Genomic DNA, 26,408 nt, shown 5'->3' on the forward strand with positions numbered 1-26,408 from the left:
TCCTGGAATAACTGGCACACAGTGAACACTCAATCCTGCGTGATGAATGACTAAATGAACAAAGGAATTCAAACCTGGATGCTCTCCCCTTCCCGGCAGACGAGAGGGGCCTCCACACGGCTATAATCCACACCTAGGACCCAGCCTTTGTCCGTCAGCTGCCCGCCAGCCCTGGCCCCAGGCTCCTGGGGGCCAGGCTTGGGCACCTGCTTGCTGTGATACAGGCTGAACACCACATCCCCTCTCAGGATGTCAAAGTCCCAGGTGATGACTGACTCCCCCTCCAGAATCTCCACTGCAACCTGCATGGGGAGGGGCACAGTCAGAGTCTGGTCTGGGATCCTACCTGGGGAGCTGGGATGGGAGGTCAGCTGCAGGAGGTACTGTGGGTACCCACCTGGGTCTCCAGTCCTCATTGTAGGGAAGATGGGCCACTGAGGCCCCAGCCTCCACTGTCTAAGAACAGCTCTGGGCAAATGGACCTGCCTCTGTCTGAAATGGCTGGGAGGTCCCACCTGTCACGGGGTGGGTGACCTACAGCCAAGGACTGACATGAGGGTACAGAAGGCCTGTCCATCTGTCATGCTCTGCATAGCCCAGTGCTTCACTGTGATCAGGCTGGGCGAGCTGTGGCTGCACCGCCCCTGTGCTTACATCCTTCCCCACTCCCATCCTGTCCCTTTGCTCCTTACAGGTTTTTCCTGAGCTCACCCTCAATGAGCCACTGGCACAAGAACCCTTGTCTCCGGCTCTGCTTCAGGGGACCCTGACCTAAGACAACACCCCAGCCCAGTGGCCCTCCAAGGCCAGGTCCCAGCACCTCATGGGGCGCCCCTCGGAGCACGCTGGCCGACTGGTAGGTCTCTCTCCACTGCCGTAGCTGGTCCGTGTGCTCCTGTTCCTCTTCCGTCAGATAGAGGGACTTGGGGACCAGCCCTCCTTCGGGGACATTACACTGAGAGACAAAGACAAACGTGGCAGGTCAGGATCCAGCCATGACCCTGAAACTGCAGGTGTAACAGCGACCCCTTAGTGAGTAGGGTACAGGGCTTCCATGACCTCATGTGCTCTCCAGAACCACATGTAGTCGGAGCTATTATTCTGTGCACAGAGAAGGAAAATGGAAGCTCAGAGAGGTCAGGCCACTTGCCTGAGGTCCCACAACAGCAAGTGGCTGAGCCCGGGCACAAACCCATGTTTATCAGGCCCCCCCAGTCTCTTATTACCATGCTGGTCTTACAGGCCCATTTGCTAAGCATAAATCACGTATGCGTATCTCAGCAAGTGGAGACAATGGGCAAGGTTGGCAGAAATTTCTGGGAAATGCCTTTTTTTTTTTTTACTCAGAAATCATGTAAGGTTGGAGTTTGGTGTTCTGTTACAGAAGGAAGAGGGGCCTGGCCTCCTGTAGCCAGATGAGAGATGACAGTTGTGACGCAAGGTCACCCATTCCTGTGTCATCTCACCCCCAGGGGGAGGCAGTAAAAGGGGTCTGTGGCTGCCCCTCCCTGAAGCAGTTGGCCGATCTTTCCACTCCGTGGGACTGTGGGTTGGGAATAAATCCCTTTGGGCACACCAGCTCCATGGTCCAGGCCACTGGGATGTTTGAGTCACTTCTCCTGGCAGCAGAGGGCGCAAAGTCAGCAGGTGAACTCTGACGGCTGCCTAGCAACACACTGAATGGGGAATAGCAAGGTAAACCTTTGACAGGCCTGGTCTCTGGGCTTCCAGAAACTTCCACGTGAATCACTGTGCCTGAAAGAATCAAGGTCAGGCCCCTCCTTTGGAGAGGACTCACCTCTCTTTGCAGCAGCTTCTTTTTAAAGATTTTAGTTATTTATTCCTGAGAGACACACAGAGAGAGGCAGAGACACAGGCAGAGGGAGAAGCAGGCTCCATGCAGGGAGCCCGATGCAGGACTCGATCCCAGGACCCCGGGATCACACCCTGAGCCAAAGGCAGAGACGCTCAACCGCTGAGCCACCCAAGCGTCCCTTTGCAGCAGCTTCTAAAACAAACCCTGCCCTCCCGAGAGAGAGAGAGAGAGAGAGAGAGAGAGAGAGAGAGAGAGAACGCATGGCCTCTCCAGGTCTCAGCCCCCCCAACGCCGGCCGGCCCCACTCCAGCCCCACCGGACCTCTGCAGCCCGGCCCAGCCATCTCTGCTCCTCCCAAGGCCACAGCCCAGGGCTTGCACCCGCACACTCACCACACAGTCTCCCCCAAGGAAGTCGGGGATCACGTCTCTGTCCAGGTAGTCCACGAGGCCTCCGGGGCCCTGGTAATTGCTGCCACTGTAGATGAGGAATTTCTGCCTGGTGTTCTCGTTGATAAAGGGGCTGATCTGAAGTGAGGGAGAGGAGACAGGATGGAAAGGCTTTGTTTGTTTTATATCGAGATGTCATTCACAGGACAACCATTTTATTATTTAAGTTTTCGTTTATTGAAGTAATGTCTACGCCCAACGCGGGGCTCGGACCCATGACCCACTCTCACCAGCGTCCAGAGCACCGGGAAGACACGAGGGGCTCGCACGATGAGCAACCGGCCCAGGGTCTCAGGGTAATTGTCCTCGACCACCTCGATCATGCGCAGCAGGGCCTTCACCCCTGGCCGCCACAGGTGCCGCATGTTGAGACCCTCCAAGTCCACCAGGCAGGTCCAGGAGCTGCAGCAGAGACAGGCCACTCACTGCGGCTTGCTCTGCCATTGCCCAGGGCCCCTGACCCCCTGGGGGGGGGGGGACTCCGAGGCTGGCAGACAGGAATGGACAGGGAGGCTCAGGAAGCAGGGCTGGGAGTAGAGGGGCAGGAGCCATGGGACACTCTCGTGGATCCTACCACCCCTGACCCTTGGCTGGGGAGGCCCTGCGGTGAGGAGGTTCGGTGTGTGGCCTCTGAGGCTAGGCACCTGAATTCAGGTGTCACCTCCATCCCCGAGAGCTGGGTGACACGGGCAACTTCCTCATCAAGACAGTGGCCGTAACAGTAAGAGTCCCCATCTCAAGTAGTTGTTAGGGTTAAATGAGATAGTATGTATAAAGCTCTCTGTGGGGACAGGCCATAGCTCGCACTCGGAAAGCGGGTTTTGCTACCAGATGGTGAAAAGGGGGGTGCCTGGGTGGATCAGTGGTTTGGTGCCTGCCTTTGGCCCAGAGAATGATCCTGGAGTCCCAGGATCGAGTACCACTTCGAGCTCCCTGCATGGAGCCTGCTTCTCCCTCTGCCTGTGTCTCTGCCTCTCTCTCTGTCTCTCATGAATAAATAAATACAATCTTAAAAAAACAAACAAACAAACAAACAGATGGTGAGAAGGGGCCGACTGCGGGAGAAGCGCTGGCACGCATTCCCGAGCCTCAGGTGGCCTGGACTCAAATCCCAGCTCTGCCGCTTGCCTTGCGGCTTTGGCCAAGTTCCTGAACCTCCCTGCGCCTCCACGTTATTAATACTGATTCATTAGGGAAATGAGCGATATACTAGAGCGGCTAGTCCCCCCGCAGCCCCTTCCTCCAGCCCGCGCTGCGAGGAGTCCCTCGTGACACCCTGTCATCTGAGCCCTCTCCCGTGACCTCCACTTCTGATCAGGACCCTGAGTGGTCGACTTCCCCACCCCAACCAATGCATGTCCCCTTAGGAAAACTCCAAAAACAAAGGAACTGGGCAGCCCCAGTGGCTCAGCGGTTTAGCGCCGCCTTCAGCCCAGGGCCTGATCCTTGAGACCCAGGATCGAGTTCCGCATCCGGCTCCCTGCATGGAGCCTGCTTCTCCCTCTGCCTGTGTCTCTGCCTCTCTCTGTGTGTCTCTCACGAATAAATAAATAAATAATCTTAAAAAAAAAAAAAGGCAAAGGAACTTAATTTTCCCAAAGATCAGGCTGCTCTGGAATAAGAAGCTGCAGCCTCAGGACGCGCCTGGACTGGACAAGGACAACAGGAATCCGGGATTTCAGAAGCGCCCACTGCGGAGTGTTAACACGCGCATCTGTGGGGCCCTCAACGGTCGTTGTCCCTGATCCACACAGAACCCCCGGGACTGGTGATGTTGTCCCCACATGACAGATGAGCGAGCTACAGTTCAGGAAGCTTCAGTACACCGCAAGTGCTCATGTGGGAAACTGAGTTCCGGCAGAGGAGTGGGGGTTACTGGATGTGCAGAGACACCTGCGAGTCCACCTGCCTGGAAGACAGAGTCAAGGTGGTGCTTGGGGGTGGGGGGCGCAGAGCTGCCTCGGAAAGCAAGGTCCACGGGGCGATGTGGCACAGGGGATAACGTCCTGGAGCCCGAAGCGGACAGGAGCAGGTTCAAATCTCGGCGCTGCCACTTACCCACTTAGCAGCAGCCTTGGCTGAGCATCTGAGCCTCAGTCTCCCCACAGGAACAAGAACAGTCCCTGCCTCACAGGATCATTGTAAGAATTCAGTGAGGACCTTTCTGTAAAGTACCCAGCATGCTGGCCGGCCCAGCGTCTATGCCCAATAGACCTTTGCTGTTTTTACTATTTCAGGGGAATTGGCTCCTGGCGGGGGTTCTTGCCTGATAGGACGGCCAAACTGCTTTGTGTTCCCTTCACATCTCTTCTGTCCTTCCTCGTTAACAGAAAGAACCTGGAAAGCAGAGAATATGCTGGCAAACGTGCACTTGGCTGCTCCACCCACGGGCAGCCCTGGGATCCAGGGAGCGGGGGACCCCGACTCACATGCTTCAGCAGAGCCTCCTCCCCCACGGCCTTCATCAAGCCTTTGGTGTCCATATGGCCCAGGCGCAGGATATAGAGGGGGCGGCCGTCTTTGTAGGCGAGGAGGCCGAGCAAAGAGAAGGGACATTATTTCAGGGGTGCTGGTGAGAGGGCAGGCCCAAACCTCTCCTCAGAGAAGGCTCCTATGGCTCAGCCCACCCCTCCCGTCCACATATTTACGAATACGGATTTACATCGCAGAGGAAACTGGGTGAGGGGCGTGCAGCAACTCTCTACATGACCTTAGCCACTGTTCTGAAAACTTGTCCTAAAACTGAATGTTTATTTTAAAGCTTTTTTTTTTTTTTAAGATATGAACCATTTTATGAAGGAGTTTGGAGAGAGTGGATAATGTTGGCTCTTTGCTTGCTGTCAACTAAAGCAAATAGGAAAAAGAAGGAAGTATCTACTAATACAGTCGATTCTTATTATTCAGGGTAGTGATGTTTTGGGTTTTTTTTTTTAAACATTTTATTTGTTTGAGAGAAAGAGAGAGAGCACAAGCAAGGGGCAGGGAGAGGGAGAAGCTCAGCAGGGAGTCTGACACAGAGCTCGGTCCCAGGACCCCGGGATCATGACCTGAGCTGAAGGCAGATGCTTCACCGACTGACCCCCCAGGCACCCCGATAGTGATTGTTTTCTAAAAGTTACCTAGAACACTGAATTTGGGGAATAATGATGCATCCCTTCAAAGGAAAAATATGGAGTAAGGTCTCTAAGAGCCTCTAGACATAACATTTTTGTCAACTGATCAATACATAACCTTGTCCTGTGTGTGTTTCTATTTAAGGACACCTTATGGAGTACATACATGTACTGTTGATTCATCAGCATCAAGCCAAAACAAAAAAAAGAAAACAAAGACAAAAAATCTATTGAACAAGCAGCACCACACTCAAGCCCAGATGAAGCTTAACTAACGCACACATTTCCTCCATGAGACACATCACAGCCTTCTTGTGCTTGGGAACACCAGCCAGCACTTCCACACTTCGCCTGGGGGCCATTCTAAAGAGCAAAATCACACACACACACACAACCACAAAAATGCAAAAAAAAAAAAAAAAAAAGTAGTGGGGGCACCTGGATGGCTCAGTTGGTTAAGCGTCTGCCTTCAGCTCAGGTCATAATCTCGAGGATCTGGGATCCAGCGCCTCATCGGGCTCCCTGCTCAGCCAGGAGCCTGCTCCTCCCTCTGCCCCTGCCTGCCTCCCTCCCCTGCTTGTGTTCTTTCTCTCCTTCTGTCGAATAAATAAATAAAATCTTTAAAAAAAAACAAAGTAGTACTAAATGGACTTTAAAAAGGACTCTTGTTAACTTGTTAACATGTAAGAGCTGAAACAAAAAGGCAGAGGGACATCTTGTTCAATCACAGCTGGGGGACACGCAGGTCGGACAACTGATTTTTTACCACTCTGTCCACATTCGTAATTGATCGGAGAAGCACCCTGAGTATTGACTTGGGAGGGGGGGTTACAAATAAATTTTAGTGAGTAGGCAAATTCACAAATATGGAACCCATGAATAATGAGGAGTGACTGTATATTAAAATAAAGTGCTCCAACCGGCTCTTCAGGAGAGTCAAACACTCACCCTAATCAATAGATATGAATTTTTACATAAAGGGCATTGAAAAGCATAATGGGCGCCGGCGTGAAGGGCAGCTTAGTAAGAAACAAAGAGAAGTTATTTGTCGTGAGTTGAATAGCCTCCTCTGAAAGTTCATGTGCACCCAGAACCTCTGTATGTGACCGCATTTGGAAATAGTCTCCAGATGAAATTAGTTAAGGACCCTGAGATGAAATCCTACTGGATCAGTGGGGGCCTTAAATCCAGTGACCTGGGGTCTTCGTAAGAAGAGGAGAGGACACAGAGGGGCACCCAGACGGAAGCCATGTGAAGACAGGCAGAGATTGGGGTGCTGTGGCAACAAGCCAAGGAAGGCCTGGAGCCACCGGGACCTGGAGGAGGCGGACAGAGGTTCTCCCCTAGAGCACTGCAGGGAACGTGGCCCTGCCCACACCTTGATTTAGGGCTTCTGCCTCCAGAACTATGAGAAGATACATCTCTGTTGCCTCAAGCCACCCAGTTTGTGGTAATTTGCTATAGCAATCCCGGAGCACAAACACATACTCGTGCAGCCCTTAGGTGTGCGATCCCAGTGATCAAAAGCAAGGGTGGGCTAACGCTGCCACTGCGTGAGAAATGCCATTTTGAGCTCAGATGTCCATTCCAGCCCTACCTTCCTCATGGCTGAGTGAACCCCAAGGGCATCTCCAGATGCCCAGATGAGTCCAAGGGGAAAAAATACTAAGATGCCAACATGAAAAGTGGCCTCCAAAGCGCCTTTGGAAGTGACCAAAGTTTGCCTGTGCATTCTGTAGGTAAAGGGACGCACCTATGTCCTGGTAGTGCCAGCCGCCAGCATAGAATTCCTCCAGGAGGGCAGGGGGTCGCCAGGTCTGAAGGAGCAGATCCACCTGGTGCTGCTTTCGCCAGCTCAAGGACTGGCATAGCATCTCCCGGGCTTTATCCAGGTGGAAGTCCCGAGCCCGCAGGAACCGAAGGATGTGCTCATCTTTGGGAATCTAAGAGAAGGAGAAAGCCTGTGGAATGGTGTTCCCTAACCCAGCCCACAAAATTATGGAAAACGAGTCTCCTGTCTTATCTGCAAAATACTTACTGGGAGAAGGACCATACGGTTAACCACGATGCTGTCAAGGGTGAGCTGTGGTGAATATCTGTGAGTTTTGGCTGCCAGACGTTCCTCCCTTCTCACGTATCTCTTTTCTTTTGGGGGAGCTGCCTTTCCTCCCCACGCCCCAACACCAGTCCTGGTTTTACCCGGTGTGGCCACTCAGTATGTGTCCACTCCCATGGTCTCGGCGGTGGCACAACCCAATCAGAGCACTCAGACAATTTAAATCAGAAGAATGGATCCTGAACCCCTTGCTCTGCAGTGACAGAGGTGAGCCTGCAAGCTACCAGGGCAGCCACAGCTCCAAGCTCAACAGGGCAGGGAGTCTGACGGGGATGCAGCAGAGAACTAAACCGATACAAGAGCTCGGGAGTCCCGACTGTGTGTGAGTCCTGGTTCAGGACACCCCTGAGACAGGTTGCGTGGCCCCTTGTGCTAGACTCAATGACATCTCTTCAAAATTCACGTCCACTCAGAACCTCAGAATGGGACCTTATTTGGAAGTGAATCTATATTGATATAATTAGCTAAAATGAGGTCACGCTGGAGGTGGGCCCTCTACTCTAGGAGGGGAATTTGGATACACACACAGGATGCACAGAGAGAAGGCGGCCACGTGATGACGGAGCCAGGACTGGAGTGCCACATCGACAAGCCAAGGACCGATGGCAGCCACCAGGAGCCAGGAGGGAGGAGGCATGGCTCAGATTCTCCCTCAGAGCCTCCGGAAGGAACCAACCCTGCCCACGCCTTGATTTCAGACTCTGGCCTCCAGAACTGTGAGAATAAGTTTCTGTTGTTTTGAGCCACTCAGTTTGTAGCATTTTCTTTCAGCAGCCCTGGAAAATTAATACACCCCGCTCAACAGTTCCATGAGCCAATAAATATTCCTCTCTTTATTTCTTTGCCTTGACTCAAGCTGCATTCCTCTTTTTTTTTTTTTTTTTAAGATTTCATTTATTTACTCATGAAAAACAGAGAGAGAGGCAGAGAGACACAGGCAGAGGGAGAAGCAGGCTCTCTGCGGGGAGCCCGATGTGGGACTTGATCCCAGGGCCCCAGGATCACGCCCTGAGCCCAAGGCAGAGGCTCCACCACTGAGCCGCCCAGGTGCCCTCAAGCTGCGTTCCTACCACACGTAATGCAGAGTCTAACTGATACACCGAGGTGACAAGCTAAGACCCTGCCAACTCTCCTTCCTTCCCTCAGGCAAATATCAACAGGCAGGGAAACCCAGCCCCAATTAAAGCTCCTCTTTCCTGCTCATACTGAGCCAGACACAACTCTAGGCACCTTATGTGGACTGTCCCTTGTAATTCACTCCAGATGGCATGTGCTAGCATTATCCCCCTTTCACAGATGAGAAAACAGGGGGCAGACAGGTTAAATCACAGCCCAACATGAAACTACCTCCCTTGTCTGCCCCCCCGACCCCGCCCCGCCACAGCATGAGGAAAGAACTTCAAGCTCAAGTTCCTATTCAACAAAGGTGAAGGGCAAGTCCATGCTTGGGACCTACATGCACGATGAACATGCATGTTATGGGGCTTAGAGCCTGGAGCCACTTTTGGTTGTCACAAATGGGGGAGAAGAGCTCCTGGCATCTAGTGGTGGTGGCCAGGATGCTGCTCGGCACCCTACAGGGCACAGGACAGCCCCACCCCATAAAGAACTGTCCAGTTTCAAATGTCAACAGAGCAGAGGATGAGAAACCCCACGATCAGTGGTACGCACGGCGTGCATTATAGATACGTGAGACAATATATATAAAAAAAAGGCAAAATAGGGGAGCCGGGTGATGGGCACTTGAAGTAATGAGCTCTGGGTGTTGTATGCAACTGACGAAGCCTGAATTCTACCTCTGAAACTAATAACACAGTTATATGTTCATTTAATTGAATTTAAAGAGAAGAGAAGGCAAAATAGAAGTTTCCAGGATTGCTAATTACATCAGCTTATTTACCTGCCCCCTGCCCCCATGCCTGAGGTGAGTAGCCATCATTGGATGTGTTCTCTCATAGATCCCAGCTCTGCACCCACCTTGCCTTTGTGGGTCTCCTGCAACCAGCGCCGAAGCTGGATCAAGCAGCTCTCCTGCACAGGTGTGAGACGGCCCAGGTACCTCTCAATGTAGTCTGCATCCAGCTTGTCCCCTGCAGGAGAAGATGAGGAGTTCAGGACCAGAGGGCAACGCCACTCTCCTCACCAGGCGGTCTACCCTTTCTGGAACCCTCACCTTACTGGCCGCCTCGGATCTGAAACGTGGAGTACAGTGGCCCTTTCACCAAAGAGCAGCCGTGTGGGCTCCACATGCTCTGGTCTTGCTGACCCATTTCTGAGGTGATTCTGAAAACTCAGGGTGGGGCCAGCCCGGATCTCACTGAGGCAAGTGATTTGTCCTTTGACCCTTGGAAATCAAGGTAATTCCCATCCCCTGGAGCTGTCCTGCCCTCTGAAGATTATTAATGATATGTGTTCATGTTTCTAGACATGCATCATCTCAGTGAGCTCTCCCAACACCCCTGTGAGGCAAACACACTACTGTCCCCACTTCACAGAAGACAAAACTGAGGTCAAGAGAAATTAAGTTGCAAGTGAGTGCATGCGGTGCACCCAGCTTAAAAGAGATGGTATATAAATACGATTCCTTTTGCCTTCCCACTTCCCGGCCCCCTTGTGGGTCTGAGGCTTTTCTTAGACAGAGCCCTGACCCCAAAATACAGCCCGGGAGCTGCACAGAGCATTCCAAGTGTTCAGTTCCATCCTACACGATTGGGCTGTTTGGGGTCAGCGTGTGCAGGCATTCAGAGGCTAGGTTCCCACCTGAGGTCCCGGCACCCACTCTTAACTATTGGGGTGGCAGGTGCTGGTGTGGTGAGGCTCATAAGCATGTTAGCATCTCAGCAGTGGGCAGACGGCCCACAAAGAGCAGCCCCCATGGGCACAGCTCGTTTTTTGTGTGCACAATAAGAACATAAATGGAATGTGTGCACGTCCAGCAGCAGGACCCAGACCCAATGGTTCCCTCTAAAACAAACAAACAAAAAAAGTCCAGGCCTGGAGATCAGTAGGCATCTGGGTAAACAGAGGCAGGAGAGATGCTGGTGGGGTAGGGAGCATCCAGACCCCAAAACACCTCAGAGTGGTCAGAAGTGGACATGCTGGAAGACAGGAAGGGGGTATGGAGAGGATGAGGGAGAAAGCACGAGGGAGGCAGGAGATACCAGCCTCCTTCCGGCCTCTATGCAGCTGTGAAGGTCCCTTTCTCCTGAGCACAAAGGCACAGTGATCCACAGCAGGGCGGAAGGGGCATGACTCTGCCTCTTGCCAGCCTTCCTGAGCACCGGCCCTGCTGGTGGACAGAGCAGACGGAGAAGGAAGGACAAGCCTGATACAAAATGAGGGGGGCAGAGGGCATGACCACCCGGCAGTGTGCACAAGAAGGGGCAGAGTTTTAATTTTTAAAATATTTTAAAGTGCACGTACCACAGCAGCCAGCTAGTGCATGTAGTTGGTACAGAGTAAGTACTCGTTGAACGAATGAATTTTGTTCTCCCCAAACACTGCCCCTGATGTAGTAGTGGTTCCATGGCGTTGTCTCCAAGAAAGCCAAGCCCTACACTTCAGTGGCTCCAGAGGAAAAACCGAATCATCATGAGCACACATGCATATGGTTAAAACTGAATTCATGGGGTATGTATAGTTTTGTGTCCTAGGGTTGGTTTTTTATTTTTCTAATTTTAACATTAAACTGTGAGCATTTCCCATGTCAACTAAAATCTAAAATATGACAAAAGGCTAATTGCCTTCAATGCAAAGAGCTCTTACAAAGCAGTAAGAAATCAATGGGCAAATAGGAAAATAGACACAGTTCAAGAACAGAGATTCACAGAAAAGCAATACAGAGTCACTAAGCACAAGAAAATAATATTTGGCCCCACTCACCTACCAGTGGTCTCTTTTTGCTTTCAGTTTATTTTTAACAATTAATTTTTTTATTTGTGAGAGCAAACTCATGAGCAAGTGAGGCGGGTGGCGGTGCAGAGAGGCAGAGGGACATGACATGGGGCTCGATCCCAGGACCCTGAGATCATGACCTCAGCTGAAGGCAGACGCTTAACTGATTGAGCCACCCAGGCACCCGTCAGTTTAAAACATTTAATAATAGTCTTGTGGGGAGCTGGCATGGCGTCAGGAACAGACGCAGCTACATACCTTTGGTGGGAACACTGGTTAGTACAACCTCTTTGCAGGCCTAATTGGTAAATCTGCCAAAATTTCAGCTGCATATAATCTTTGACCCAGCAATTCTACTTTAAAAATTTTATGCTACATATATACTCATACAAATATAAAAACCTTAGGTACAAAGATATACATATTATTTATATTTTTAAAAAAATGAGAACCGGGGCACCTGGTTCTCAGGTGGCTCAGTTGGTTAAGCACCTGCCTTCAGCTCAGGTCATGATCTTAGGGTCCTGGGTTTGAGCCTCGGGTTGGGGAGCCTGCTTATCCCTCTCCCTCTGCTTTTCCTCCTGCTTATGCCTGTTCTCTCTCTCTCTCTAATAAATAAATAAATAAAATATTTTAAAAAATAAAAATAAAAAACCGAGGGCCTAAATGTCCATCAATGGAAGATTAGCTAAATTAACTGAAAATAACCAATAATCACTAAATGTTTATCAGTAAATAAGTTATGGTATCACCACACCATGAAATACTGCAAAGTGCTAAGACAAATGCAGTGATACAGAAAGCTGTTCAAGCAACATTGGTAAATGAAAATAAGCAAAACATCAAGTAGAATGTATAACATGCTCTCATTCATTCAACATAAACTGTACACATGTGCATGCCTGTATACACGTGTGTGTGTACATGTTACATACATATAGATGCCTAGATAGTTCAGGAAATACAAACACATGCCTCAAGGCAGAAGAAAGGAGTCTTATTTCCTAAATTTACATCTTCCAAGAAGTTTGAATTTTTTTTCTACCATCATTGTGCATTACTCATATAATTAAAAATAGTATTAAAACCAGAGAAAAGGGCAGCCCTCAGGCACCAGATCAGATCAATTCCTGATTTAGAAATAAACCAGTTCTGGCTCTTGGGCTGGAAAGAAGAGAGGATGAAGCAGCAGGAAAGGGAGGAAGCTGAGTCATTCCAGGTCCCAGACCCACTCCCAAGGGGATGCGCAGCAATTCTCCCCCCACAGAGTGAGCAAACCTTAAGGGGGCTTCCAGGGACTGGGTGGTTGGGGGTGGGGGTCAAGGACATGGACCCAGCCAGCTGGCCTGAGCCGCAGGGACCTACCGTCTGTAATGACTGTCTCAGGAGCAGGACCTGGGCCGCCGCTGCAGGGCCTGTCAGCCTCCAGGGAGCCAGGATCCCTCGGCCCAGCCTGGGAGCGGGCGTCCTCCTCGCGGACGGGGGCAGGTGTCCACCGGGGAATGTGAGAGGTGCCCTGGGAGATGAGCTCGTTCAGGTAATGCTCAATCACCTCCTTCCCCTGGAAGCCAGAGAGACCAGAGGCACATGAGCACCAGAGCAGGATAGTGGGGTAACCGCGTCAGCCTGGGAGTCACCCCCACCTGGCCGCAGTCCCAACCCTGACATGTGGCTATTGAGCAGTTGAAATGCTGCTGGTCTGAAGGGAGATGTGCTGTGTCAAATATGAGCTGCATTTCCAAGAGTTTATACAGAACAAAAAATGTAAAATAACTCATTAATAATTTTTCTGTGGATAACACATTGGATAAAATATCTTGCTAAAGTGAGTTTCACCTGTTTCATTATATGGAAAGTCTTCCATACTCAGTGATGGGCTGGAGATCTTTACACAGCAACCTTTTTAACCAGGAGAAAGCATCCCAGAAAGCCCTCCCTCTGTCCAGAGTTTATCACACAAGCCCCAGACATCAGGGAGCATCAGGATAATATTATGGTGCCTCCAATATGGGCTGAGTAGTTTCCACTTATCTTGTGTGTTATGGTCATTATTCGGACACCCATTCTATGGATGAGAAGACTGAGGCCAAGGAAGGTGAAGGATCGATCTTGCCCAATGTCACTTGGGTTGTCAGGTGACAAAGTGGGTTCTGAGCCAGGACAGCAGGCTCTGAGGTCTATGTACCTTCCTTCTGGTGACTGACGGAGCCCACCCCTTACCCTCTTGACGTTGGCTGTGTACTGCTTCATGGCAAGCTTCTCTAGGGCACTTTCGAAGCCAAAAAAGGACCGGATGTCGAGTGAGGCAGATTGCTCAAAGCACGTCCACTCTTCATTCTCAGGGTGGACCTGAAAGCCAGGCAGGGGTGATGACAAGGTCTCAGTGCAGGGGACGTCACGCCCTCCCCCGGGGGCTCTCTTGGTGATGTGGGCCTAGCCAGAGCATGCAACGGACAGCATCTCACAGCCTGGCAACACCGGAGGGTGGGGGCAGCGGCCCTGCTCAGAGAACAGTTCGAAGTGTTAGAAAACAAAGAGCCTTCTCTTGAAGGGACCAGAGAAAGTGGGTCTGGTATCTGCATGCCTCTCCCTTAAAAACTGTTATATAAATAAATATGTATATAAAAAAATAAAAAATTAAAAAATTGTATAATGATATATTTAAATGAGTAACATATTTGATATATAATTATATATAAGCAAGTTATGCATTAACTAGTATATATTTTAGATATATATTTTGAAGTACTTATTATATATATTTTTATATTATTATATATTATTATATTTATTTTTATTTATTATATTATGTTAATATATTTACTTTTATTTACATATACTATTTATTAAAATTAACATATATATAAGCAAGGACAAACTTGGTTGACACAGCTACTATGCAGACCCAGGGTGTGTACTTCACAAACATGGGGGCAGAAGCATTACTGTGGGCAGAAGGAGTCTGTTAAATATGCAGATGCCTGAGCCAAATGGGTCCAGTGTGGAGCCTGGAAACCTGCAATTCCCAAGTAGCCTTGGTGATGCTGATTCAGCTACTGGCCAAACTCACTCTCAGAAATATTGCCCTAAAAGTGACTTATTAAAAAACTGCCACCCACACTTTCGTACAGGTAAACATCTGAACATCCTGGGCCCAGCTGCCAGAAGGCCCTAAGGGGAGCTGGACGTGTGGAAAGAAAAAGCAGTGGGCATTTACTGAACACCTGCTGTATATGAGGCACCATGCCAAGTGCTAGGGACCAGAATGTTGAACAAAGCAATGCTCCCCCTATGGAGGAGGCTTCCCCTGAAATCTCTAATGCACCAGAGTTACGACGCTCGACTTAGCATCATGAAAACCACCACTCGAGATCTAGCACAGGCTAAGGGGGCTTTACCTACATTATCTCATTTGCTCCTGCCAGCACCTGATGAGGCAGGTTCTGGTGGCAGATAGGCAAGGGGTGGCCTGGGAAGGGGAAGCAACTTTCCCAATTTCACTCAGCAAGAAAGTGGCAAATGCCTCCAGACTCCTCCAGCCCCTGGGCCAGCAGGACCCTGTTCCTATAGCCCCCATCCCCAGACTTCACTCGCCTACTTCAGGGTCTTCACACATGCTGTTCCAACCCCAGAACTCTATTCCCAGCCCTCTCAACTGTCAGCTCTCAGCTTCAGTGGCTACTCCTCAGAGAAGCCGGAGGGACACTGTCACCTAAGACAGTGCCTCTCCCCTTCCCTTCCCTAATCCTGTCTGCTGGACCCATTCTTAGCACTTGCGACAAAGCTGTAAGAATATGTTGACTTTTTTTTCCCTGTCGGTGTCCCACTGGAATGGAAGTCCTTGTGAGCGCAACAGTCAGGCAGACTTGTCCACCCCTGGGTGCCCTGGCAGTGTGCCTGGCACATAGTAGGTGCTCAATCAGTGTAGACCGGAAAACAATAGCATTCGCTCTTAATTATATTAAGAGGTAACACACATAGAGGGCTTAGGGCCAGGCACTCTTCTAAGGGGTTTGGATACTTTACTTCCTTTAAGTCTCAATACAACCCAAGTGTCAGGTGCAATCCTTAACCCCATTTTACAGAAGAAACTAAATGAAGGCGCGTTTTTCATGGAGGAAGGAAAGGAAAAAGAGAAGAGGAAGAGGGAGGCATGTTGCTGGATTTCACCAGCAAAATACAGAGTGCCACATTTGAATTTCAGAGAAACAAAGAATAACATTTTGTTAAGTATGTCCCAGCAATATTGGAAACTACTTAAACGAACACAAAAGTATCAGCTGTGTATCTGAATTGCAGATGTAAGTGAGTGTCCCAAGTGTCCCACATCTTTTGTGACAAGTCCTGGGGGCAAGGGAGGGGGGGTGATGCACGGACTGCAGGGCCCAGGCGCACCGTGTAGCTGCAGTTCTCATTGACCACGACGCGGCTGGCGAAGGTCTCGTTGTGGGCTTCGATGAGGAGGGTCCTCTCCCTCCAGTTCAGCACGTTTCTCTGCACGAAGACCACGTGCTCAACGCCTGCAATCTGCAAGGGAAGGGACAGCGGGGGCTTGCAGGACATGGGGCATCCCCGAGGCCCTGCACCTGCCCACCCTCTGGCCGGGATCCCAAGCCCTGCACTGTGCCCCCAGACCCGCCCCCCCCGCCCCCCGGCACCTGCCCTCCGGCCCTGGCCCTAGTCCTCAGCCTATCAAGCAGCCCCTAGGCCTAGGGCCTTGGCAGACAGACGAGCGGGTGACCCACACCCTAACCCCAGTAGCTTAGGGGCAACTATGCTCCCACACATTCAGTCCACCACCTGAACCCACCCCAGGTCCCCAGGCCCCCATGCCCCCGACCCCTCCGGGTCTGCTCCTCCGCGGGGTGTCCCCTCCTCCCCACCCACCTTCCGCAGCAGCCGGGGAGCCTCCACGCGCAGCCTGCAGCTCCGCTCCACCACGTGCACCGCCCCATCGGCGCTGCGGGACTCGCGCAGGACCTCGCTGCCCAGGAAGACGGGGATCTGCGGGCAGGTGGGGAAGCGCTTCTCGTAGGCCTGGGGGCAGAGCCGGAGTGAGTGCCAAGGGGGCTGGGGCCAGGGGTGTCTGCTGCCCGCTGCAGCCCAGACCTCAACCCTCCTCCCTCCTGCTGGACTGCCTTCCTGGCCCAAGGTAAGAGCAGTGGCCACTGCTGTTTTGCCAACAAGGCATCATTTTAACACCTGTTTCAGAGCCGGGACACCCGGTGCGTGAACAGCAGTTTGGCAAATCCCTCTTTGGTTCTGCATTTGAGATTTCACCCTCGGAAGAGTGGGTTTGCCTGGGGGCATTTTAAAAGAAGGCGTCTTTCAGAAAATAAAAAAAAACCACTTGACATAATCTAAACCTCTTCATGACAAAAGCACTGAACAAACGAAGAATAGAAGGGAACTTCCTCAACCTGATAAATCACAATCAACATCATACTCTATGCTAGAAGATGGAATACTTCCCCCCCCTCAGATCAGGAACAAGGCAAGGATGTCCACTCTGGCATTGTCTATTCAACACTGTCCTGGAGGTTCTCGGCCTGGCAGTTAGGAAAGTGAAAGAAATAAAAGGCATCCAGCTTGGAGGACTAGAGTCTGCGCCCAGTTCCAGAAGTGCCGGGGTAAGAGCCACTGTAGGGTAAGCCCTCACGCATGGCTGACTGTAGCCAAGTGGGGTCTGCTCCAAGTGCCTGTCACAGCCCACGTGCCAGGCAATCGGGATCAAAGCAGCTCCAAAAATAGTGCAGGCATCTGAGGACAGCACCTCCTCTCCCATCCCTCAGGGCTCCTCCCAGCTCAGAAGGGCAGAGGCGGGGGTGGGGGGTGGGGATGGAACTCTGACTGGTGCCCTTGGTATCACCCCAGGGCCCACAAGGCCAGCCCACTGTGTCTTCCTGCCATACGCTGAGCCTTGTACAGACACAGCAGACACAGCAGGGTTAGAATAAGGAGCCCTTGTTCCCCAGGGAACAGTGCACCGGGGGCAGGCATTTGTCCACTGGGGAGGAAGCTGCATAGCAAAGTGAGCAGATCCTGCGGTGGTGGCCAGCGCAGGGTCTGAGGGGGCCCAGCTCCTCCTCCCCCCAACAGAGGCAAGTCCTTTCCTCCTGTAAGCCTCTTCAGCCATCTGGAAAATGGGCAAGTTGGCCTCCCTGAGTATGAAACCAGCTTGGCTACTTACGCAGAGCCTGGCTTGTTTAAAGCAACCAGAATTTTCTCTCCTTCAGGGAATAAGACCCAAACATAGCCGGACACGGGTTTGCAAGAACTGCACACGGCTCCCTACCAGCCATATCTGAGTAATCCTTTGCCACCAAATGTAGAAGGGAGCCAGAGGAAATGGCTTGGGCTCACCTCCATGATTGGAAGAGGGATGCTGACATGTTTTGAAAGTATGTGGAGGGGAAACTGGTGCATGCTTGAGAAATGGGCAGGCTCAGGTCATGTCTCTGCTACTTTCTTACTGAGTGACCTTCTGAGCTTGTTTTCCTCATCTGTAAAATGGGTTGGTGAGGAAGTCACCAGATGGTGTCTCAGAGCAGTCTGCACACAGGGAGCCCTGATTGTGCTCCTCCAGCTGTGCGCTTTCTTCCACTTAATCCTCTGGATGGCCTCCCCATTGTCCAAATGAAAGAATGGGAACAGAGAGGCTCAGTAACTTACCCAAGGTCACACAGTGAAAACTGGTGAACTTGGATTTGAATCCCAGTGTGGCCCAGTCCCTGTTCCCTAAGGAAGGCTTTGCTCATTAGCCAGCATGTTCTTCTGGGTGGCTGGGACACAGCCAGGCATTGTCTCCAGGGCCAAGTGGTCATGATTTCCTCCTTCTCCACCATTAGGACTTCAACTCCTGCAAGCCCATGGGCACACTGCCCATGAGTGTCTGCACTTCCTCTAACTATTCCACAGGCTCTCCTTTTCTCCAGATGAAATGACGTACTCAGATCAGGCCTGCGAAGCCCAGGACATGTCCCCTACTCCATACTGTGGCCCACCAGCCCCCTTCACTCTGCCCCAGCCAGGCTAGCCTTGCTGTTTCTAGAACATTTTTATGGGTTCCATTGGGTGCCAACCCTCCTCCCCACCACCCACAAAATTCATGTGTCCTACCTTGTATCTCTGAATGTAACCTTATCTGGAAATAGGTCATTGTAAGTGTAACTAGGATGAGGTCATACTGGACTGGGGAGACCTCTAATCCAATATAACTGGTGTCCTTATAAAAAGGGGAGATTTGAAGAAAAAAAAGCAGGGGGGAGATATGGTCACAGACACTCATACAGGGAAAACACCACGTGAGGATGAAGGCACAAGTCTGGGTTATTCCTCAACAAGCCAAGGAATGCCAAAGATTACCGGCAACAGCAGAAACTAGTAGAAAGGCATGGAACAGATTCTCCCTCAAGCCCCCAGAAGGAACCAACCCTGCCAAAGCCTTGATCTCAGACTTCTAGCCTTCAAACTGTGAGGTAGAAAGTTTCTGCTATTTAAGCCACCCAGTTTGTGGTACAGGACACAAATGCACCTACCATCTCTTCCTACCACAGGACACGAATGCACCTACCATCTCTTCCTACCACAGGGCCTTTGCACAAGCTGTCCTCTCTTCTTGGACCACTAATCAGTTCACTTGACAGTGAAAGAGGAGGGAGGCCTAAGTAACTGAGAATTCCAGACAGGTCGGAGACCTGGATCAGGGGCTAAGGAGATTCTCTAGCTTCAGGGACTCATCTGTGCTGGTCCCTCCTCCTGGGACATCTTCCCCCACCTCCTCCTCAGCAAGGCTGTCTCTCCTTCCCTATTCTGTCCTTTGAGCCTATTCATTTCCTTGATACCATTTATCACACCCTTTAGCCATATCCTAGCTTGCATGTGGCATGCCGAAGGCCTGGGCTGCATGCTTTTCCACGGCACTGACCTCATACGTGCCTGTCTCAGTTCTTGGCACACAGTAGGACTAATAAATGACCACAAGCAAAGAAAAAAATAATTTAAACTTGATCATCCAAAAAGCCCCAAGAGGGACGCCTGGGTAGCTCAGTGGTTAAGGGTCTCCTTTGGCCCAGGGCATGAATCCGGAGTCTGGAATCGAGTCCTGCATTGGGCTCCCTGCTTCTCCCTCTGCCTGTGTCTCTGCCTCTCTCTGTGCATCTCATGAATAAATAGATACAATCTTTTTAAAAAATAAATAAAGATTTTATGTATTTACATGAGAGACACACACAGAGAGAGAGAGAGAGAGAGGCACAGACATAGGCAGAAGGAGAAGCAGGCTCCATGCAGGGAGCCCAACGTGGGACTCGATCCTGGGTCCCCAGGATCATGCTCTGGGCCGAAGGCAGCGCCAAACCACTGGGCCACCCAGGCTGCCCTAAAATCTTTAAAAAAAAAAACACAAAGTCCCAAGAAAAGTGGCCCCAGAGGGGAATGACAGGCCGTGGAGACAGAGCATCCAACTGAGCTTCACCAGGCTGACTTCCTGTTGTAAGAGACCTCTAGAGTTAGAAGAGCTCCATCTGGAGCCCCCAGATAACAGTGGAGGGCAGAGGGCGGAGGGCTGGTCAGCAGCAGACAGCTGCTTGGACACAACTTGCCCTGACCCTGAAAGGGAAGATGCTACCTCCCTCAAGTAGCAATGACGGAGCTATGCCAGGCACTGGGGCGGGGAGTGGTCAGAGCTCAGGTCCCATCTGAAAGGCAGAAGCTCCTAAAGAGTCCAACCCAGTGCCAGTGCCCTATCTCCTGCCGGAGAGTTCCCAGGGTTGTGCGGTCCAGCGTCAGACATTGTTGCTACTAACATTCACAGGGCACTCACTGCATCATCAGCGCCCCAAGATGGAAACTAGTATTCCCCCATTTTACAGATAGGCAAGTGCAGGCTTGGGAAGGCATCCCACAGTCAGTAAGGGGTGGGTCTGACCCAGACCCCAGCCCTGAACCACCCTATCCTGGCTCTTAGGGGACTTTGGCTACATCACAATTGTCAACAGTTTGGAAATGCTGAGACTTTCTGGCCTAAACCTGTGAGCCAGGGGGACCTTCGCCTTTGGCACATGGCAGGGTCTTACAGAACCAGACAGTCCACAGGACCCTCCCTACAGGCTCGTGTCCCCACAAATCAGGCCTGAGCTTCCTTGTGCTGAACAGGTACATTGTTTGGACCCCTCAGGGACACAAGGTAGCAGAAGGATTCGGTTACAGCCCTCTGCCAGGTGGCTAGAGAGGGACACCCAAGCCTCCTCACTCAGAAAGGAAGCTGGTCCGAGGCCCAGAACCCGCCCATGCAGGGCCGCAGCTGGGGTAGGCAGGGACCAGTGGAAACTTCCGTTGACTGCCTCCCCTGGGCCTCCATCCTGTAAAAATCCACAGTGACACACTTAGGATGCAGATGGGCCCCTGGACTCCTGGCCAGACTTGCCTACCTCCCACTGGGTGACCTTGGACACGGGCAAGTCCTCTCTCTCCCTTTTCAGGCTCATCTGTAACGTGGAGTAATTCACTCGCAATGAGCACTTGGTTGTACCCGTTTCCTTTATTTGTGCGTCATAACTGCTGACAAGAAGTCATCGGCCCAGGCAGTGAGATTTTTCCCCTCCCACCAAATCCTCAGGGCTTGTCAAAATGACATAGTCAACACTCAGTAGACATTTACATGATGAATGAGTGAATGACAGCATTCCGTACCCATTAAGGGCATGGACTCTGGGGCTTGGGTCCAAATCCCTGCTCTGCCTCTTACCAACTGTGTGGCCTTGAACGAGTCATCAAGCTCTCAGTTCCTTAATGTACTCATTTGTTCAAAGGAGAATAAGAAAAGTAGCTACCTTGCTGAGTTGTGGGATGTGTGGGGGGGAGTGAAGGAGTCCGTTTTCGTAAAGTGCTGAGAACAGTGCCTGGCACATGGTTCGTTCTACATAAGCATTTGTTAAATAAATTTAAATTTTAAAAAAGAGTGAGATTCTATAAAGTACAGAAAAGCTATTTCTGCTAATCACTTGACAGCTGCTGCCTCCTCCCCCCCCTTCCTTCCTGCTCTTCCTCATGCAAATTCAAAAAAGGCTGGAAGCTGCTTACCCCAAACCTTCCACCAAGACTGTGGAAAGAAGATCCTAACTGCACTAATGTACTCTGACCCGGTACTTTGCCTTCTTTTCCATGCTGCAGCCTGGATTCGGGACACTGACCACTGTGACCTCATGCAAGGCACACGCCTCCAGTCACACTCCTCAGGAGCCTTCCTCGATGACCCCCACCTGCCCGCTGCAAGCCTGGGAGACCCCCACCCCAGACAGACGAGTATCAAGTATCGATATTCTCTCATCTCCCCCAACTTCTTTTTAAACTGAGATGGGGGCAGCCCTGGCGGCTCAGCGGTTTAGCACCTGCCTTCGGTCCAGGGCGTGACCCTGGAGTCCTGGGATCGAGTCCCACATCGGGCTCCCTGCATGGAGCCTGCTTCTCCTTCTGCCTGTGTCTCTGCCTCTCTCTCTCTCTCTCTCTCTCAAGAATAAATACATAAAATCTTTAAAAAATAAATAAATAAAAATAAACTGAGATAGAGAGACGCCTGGGTGGCTCAGCAGTTGAGTGCCTGCCTTTGGCTCAGGGCATAATCCTGGGTCTGGAATCGAGTCCCACATTGGGCAGCCTGCGTGGAGCCTGCTTCTCCCTCTGCCTGTGTCTCTGCCTCTCTCTCTCTCTCTCTCTCTCTCTATCTCTCGTCTCTCATGAATAAATAAATAAAATCTTAAAATAAGCTTGAGATAGAATTCTCATACCATAAACTGCACCCATTTAAAGTGTCCATTTCAGTGGGTTTTAGCACATTCACAAAGTTGTGCCTCCATCACCATCATCTAATTCCAAAACATGTCAGCACCCTGAAAAGAAATTCCCTACCCATTATAGTCAACCCCTAGGGTCCCAACCCCGGCCATAGGCAACCAGTAATCCTCTTTTGATCTCTGCAGATTTGCTTTCTCTGGACATTTTTTTTTAAGATTTTATTTATTTATTCATGACACACACACACACACACAGAGAAGCAGACACACAGGCAGAGGGAGAAGCAGGCTCCATGCAGGGAGCCTGATGTGGGACTTCATCCCGGGGGTCTAGGATCACACCCTGGGCTACAGGAGGCACTAAACCACTGCACCACCGGGGCTGCCCCTTTCTCTGGACATTTTATGTGAGTGGAATCATATAGTATGTGGCCTCTCGTGTCTGGCTTTTTTCATTTGGCATCGTGTTTTCAAGGCTCATCCACCTTGTGGCAGGGTGTCAGTGTTTCATTCCTTTTCACAGTTGAGTAATATTCTACGGTATGGATCTCTCAACTTAGGCCAGGTTGCTAGCTAGAGCTTTGTGGCTGAGACATCAAACATCTGAGGGCAGCAGTGTCACCCCAGCTGATGAAGGGTAGCAGGCAGGGTAGAACCAGGGCAACATTACACTGGAGCCTTTTGACTGCTGTCTACAATCTATAAAAACATGTATACCTGGGGGGTCCTATAGCTGAACAACCTGCTGCTATTTCTAGTCAAAGCCAGCTCGGGAGACACAAAAGATGGAGACAAAGGGTGAGAAGGACCCTCCAGCCAGGACACCTGGATACAGCGAGGGGACAAGGCTCAGGTTTGATGGCATGTCTGAATCAGAACACAGGGTTTAAAAAAAAAAAAAAAAAAAAAAAGAACACAGGGTTTAGATGCTGCCTCTGTCACTTGCCAGCTGGGTGACCTCGACTTAACCTCTCTGAGACTCAGTTCCCTCAAAAAAAAAAAAAAAATTAAAAGAAGAAGAAGAAGAAGAAGAAGAGAGAAGATAATGAGAATGATTGATGATACCTACTTCATAAGGACTACAGTAAAGATTCAAGGGAGATAATATGTTTAAGGGACTGAGCACAGTGCCAGACATGACATCGTAGATTTTTTTTTAAATGCTAAGAGAATCTTTTTTTCCAAAGATTTATTTATTTGAGAAAGAGAGAGAGAGAGAGTGTGTGTGTGTGTGTGTGTACACGCACGCGAGCATGAGCAGGAGTGAGGGGAGGCAGAGGGAGAAGCGGACTCCCCGCTGAGCAGGGAGCCCAATGCAGGACTCGATCCCAGGACCCTAAGATCATGACCTGAGCTGAAGGCAGACGCTTAACCAACTGAGCCACTCAGATGCCCCCAACATAAGAGCTTTTTTTAATGGATGAGAGTAAATCAACAGGGACTTGAACAGATATTTGTACCGAATCATTCACAACGGCCAAACAGCAGAAACGTCCCAAATGTGCATTCAGGGATGCATGGATAAACAAAATGTGGTCCATCCATATGGTGGAATATGATTCAGCCATAAAAAGGAAGGAAGTATTGAAACTTGCTGCAACACGGTTGAACCTCAAAAACATCACACTCAGTGAAGGAAGCCAGACGCAAAGGACAAACGCTGTGTGGTTCCGCGTGTATGAGGTCCCTGGAATAGTCAGATTCGTGGGCAGAGTAGAGGGTGCGTGCCAGGGGCTGGGAGGGGTGGCCAGGGTGGGGGGTTGGTGTTTAAGGGGGGCAGATTGTCAGTTTGGGAAGATGAAAGAGTTCTGGGGATGGATGGCAGGGAGGGCTGTACAACACTGTGAATGCGCTTCATTCTGAACTGAACTGTACTGTACACCTTTAAAAAAGGTTAAAATGGGACATTTTGCATGATATGTATTTTACCACAATTTTTTTAAGATTTTATTTTATTCATGAGAGACTCAGAGAGAGAGGCAGAGATACAGGCAGAGGAAGAAGCAGGCTCCATGCAGGGAGCCCCATGTGGGACTCGATTCTGGGACTCCGGGACCACGCCTTGAGTCAAAAGCAGATACTCAACCGCTAAGCCCCCCAGGTGTCCCTACCACAATTTTTTTTTTTTTAAATTGAGTGAGCCATCTCCTTGGTGGCTTTTTTTTTTTTTTTTAAGGATCTTTTAAATTTATTTATTCATGAAAGACACAGAGAGAGAGAGGCAGAGACACAGGCAGAGGGAGAAGCAAGCTTCATACAGGAGCCCGATGTGAGACTCGATCCTGGGACCCCAAGATCACACCCTGGGCCCATGGCAGGCCCTAAACCACTGAGGCACCCAGGGGTCCCCTCCTGGGTGGCTTAAAACCCTACCAGGAACGTTGATTGTGATTTGGAGTAGCCTATCATGTCTGTGTTTGTTTCTAGTCAACACCTCCGTCTCTATGTCTGTTTTCTTTGCCACTGGATTCCCCGGCGTCCTTGTAAAACCCCTGGGAGCCCGTAGACACCTGAGCAATGTTTGCTGAAGGAGGGAAGGAAGGAGGAAAGAAGGCTGGGAGGGAGGAAAGAGCAGGTGTTGAGAAAAGAAAGCAGAAAGTTGGACCCATGGACATTTGTCCACCTGGAAAAGCAGGTGGAGCAGCCCAGGACCCCATGTCACCGTGAATGGGCTCCTTCCGCACCTGTGCCCAGGTATCGCTGTTCGTGCTCCACCTGCACAGAGCAGGTGCCTACTGGCAGGCGAGTACAAGCCTGGATGGTCCGGTCTGTGGTCGTGAGCACCGTGCAACTGCCGCTCTGGACCAGTGAAATCGGCCTTGAACACGGGGCTGGGAACAGTTCTGCCTGTTTTTTTTTCAGTTTCCTGGTCCTGAGGCTGTAGCATGGGGTGCAGTGAGTGGGCCCTAGGTATTATCTGCTCCTGTTCTTTTTTTTTTTTTTTAAGGTTTTATTTTTATTTAAAGATTTTATTTATTTATTCATAGACACAGAGAGAGAGAGGCAGAAACACAGGCAGAGGGAGAAGCAGGCTCCATGCAGGGAGCCTGACATGGGACTCGATCCTGGGTCCCCAGGATCACACCCCAGGCTGCAGGCGGCGCCAAACCGCTGCATCACCGGGGCTGCCCTATCTGCTCCTGTTCTATCCCTTCTTCGCACGAATCAGATTTGGATGTCCCTTTGCCGGGCCAGGACTGTGTCTCTGCCTCGTGAGGTCACACCATCAGAATGCTTGGCCTCTCCAGCACCAGGGTGGGGGGGAGACGCACAGCCTGGCCAACCCACCCAGCAACTGCGCAAAAACCTGCTGTGGAGTCTCACCCACGCATGGGGAGCAGGGTGGAGGAAACTCTCCTCCTCTGAACACACTCTGTGCCCACAAATTTCCAGGATCAGCTGGTGCCTTTGATGCTTCAGGGAGGGACTCGGAGGCAGAGAGGCCAGCCCAGAGCGTCTTGACATTTAGCGGCATGTCAGGACCTTGATGGGAGGGAAACACTATTTTAGATTTTTCAAGTGTCTCAGGAATGTGCCCAGCCCCTGTCACCTCTGCTTCCCCACGTTCTCCTGGCCTCTGGGATGGAAAACCCCCTCCAATCCACTTAAACCCTAAATCTGATCATGTCACTCATGCTTAAACCCTTTCAAAACTCCCAAGGTCCTTGAACAGACAAATTGACCCTGCCAATCACTTTCTAACTCACACTGGAGCCCCAATGAGCCACATTTATTTCTTCAGAGAAAAGGTCTCCTCCTTCTCTGCACTCAGTGGGCCCTCCTGCCCTTGGCAAGGCTCAGCCTGAATGACCTAAAAGACCCTCAGCTGGCGATCAATGGGCCTGTCCCCGTGTTCCCACAACACCCCGTTCATTCCCTGTTAGGAATCATTCTAGGGACGCCTGAGCGGCTCAGTGGTTGAGCATCTACCTTTGGCTCAGGTCGTGATCCCAGGCTCCTGGGATTGAGTCCCATGTCGGGTTTCCTGCATGGAGCCTGCTTCTCCCTCTGCCTGTGTCTCTGCCTCTCTCTCTCTGTGCCTCTCATGAATAAATACATAAAATCTTAAAAAAAAAAAAAAAAAAAAAAAAGGAATCATCCTACATGGCACTTGCCTGATTCCTTCTCTCTCTCACTCTCAGAAACACACACACACACGCATGCACACACCACTGCAAACTCTATGAGGGCAGGAAGGGATTGTGTCAGGAGAACCAGAACACGATG

The 26,408-nt window shown here is 50.8% G+C and overlaps 1 protein-coding gene across 4 annotated transcripts in view; it reads right to left on the reverse strand.

The window, feature by feature from the left end:
- The window catches only part of SEC14L5 (SEC14 like lipid binding 5), a 41,990-nt gene that overhangs the window by 8,014 nt on the left and 7,568 nt on the right, over positions 1-26,408 (reverse strand). For 3 of the 4 annotated variants that reach the window (XM_025416598.3, XM_025416599.3, XM_049110932.1), the window contains 13 exons: positions 25,506-25,664; positions 16,276-16,425; positions 15,784-15,915; positions 13,609-13,737; positions 12,754-12,949; positions 9,472-9,584; positions 7,132-7,321; positions 4,695-4,783; positions 4,532-4,602; positions 2,496-2,667; positions 2,209-2,343; positions 821-955; positions 75-302 (listed from right to left, as the gene is read on the reverse strand). In XM_025416598.3, coding sequence (XP_025272383.1) covers positions 75-302; positions 821-955; positions 2,209-2,343; positions 2,496-2,667; positions 4,532-4,602; positions 4,695-4,783; positions 7,132-7,321; positions 9,472-9,584; positions 12,754-12,949; positions 13,609-13,737; positions 15,784-15,915; positions 16,276-16,425; positions 25,506-25,646 — 1,881 coding nt within the window. In that variant the 5' untranslated portion in view covers positions 25,647-25,664. The remainder of the gene's footprint in view (positions 1-74; positions 303-820; positions 956-2,208; positions 2,344-2,495; positions 2,668-4,531; positions 4,603-4,694; positions 4,784-7,131; positions 7,322-9,471; positions 9,585-12,753; positions 12,950-13,608; positions 13,738-15,783; positions 15,916-16,275; positions 16,426-25,505; positions 25,665-26,408) is intronic. The other variant, XM_025416603.3, reaches the window with a different exon arrangement.

Source organism: Canis lupus, chromosome 6 (assembly GCF_003254725.2).
Source record: "Canis lupus dingo isolate Sandy chromosome 6, ASM325472v2, whole genome shotgun sequence".
Classification (NCBI taxonomy): domain Eukaryota; kingdom Metazoa; phylum Chordata; class Mammalia; order Carnivora; family Canidae; genus Canis; species Canis lupus.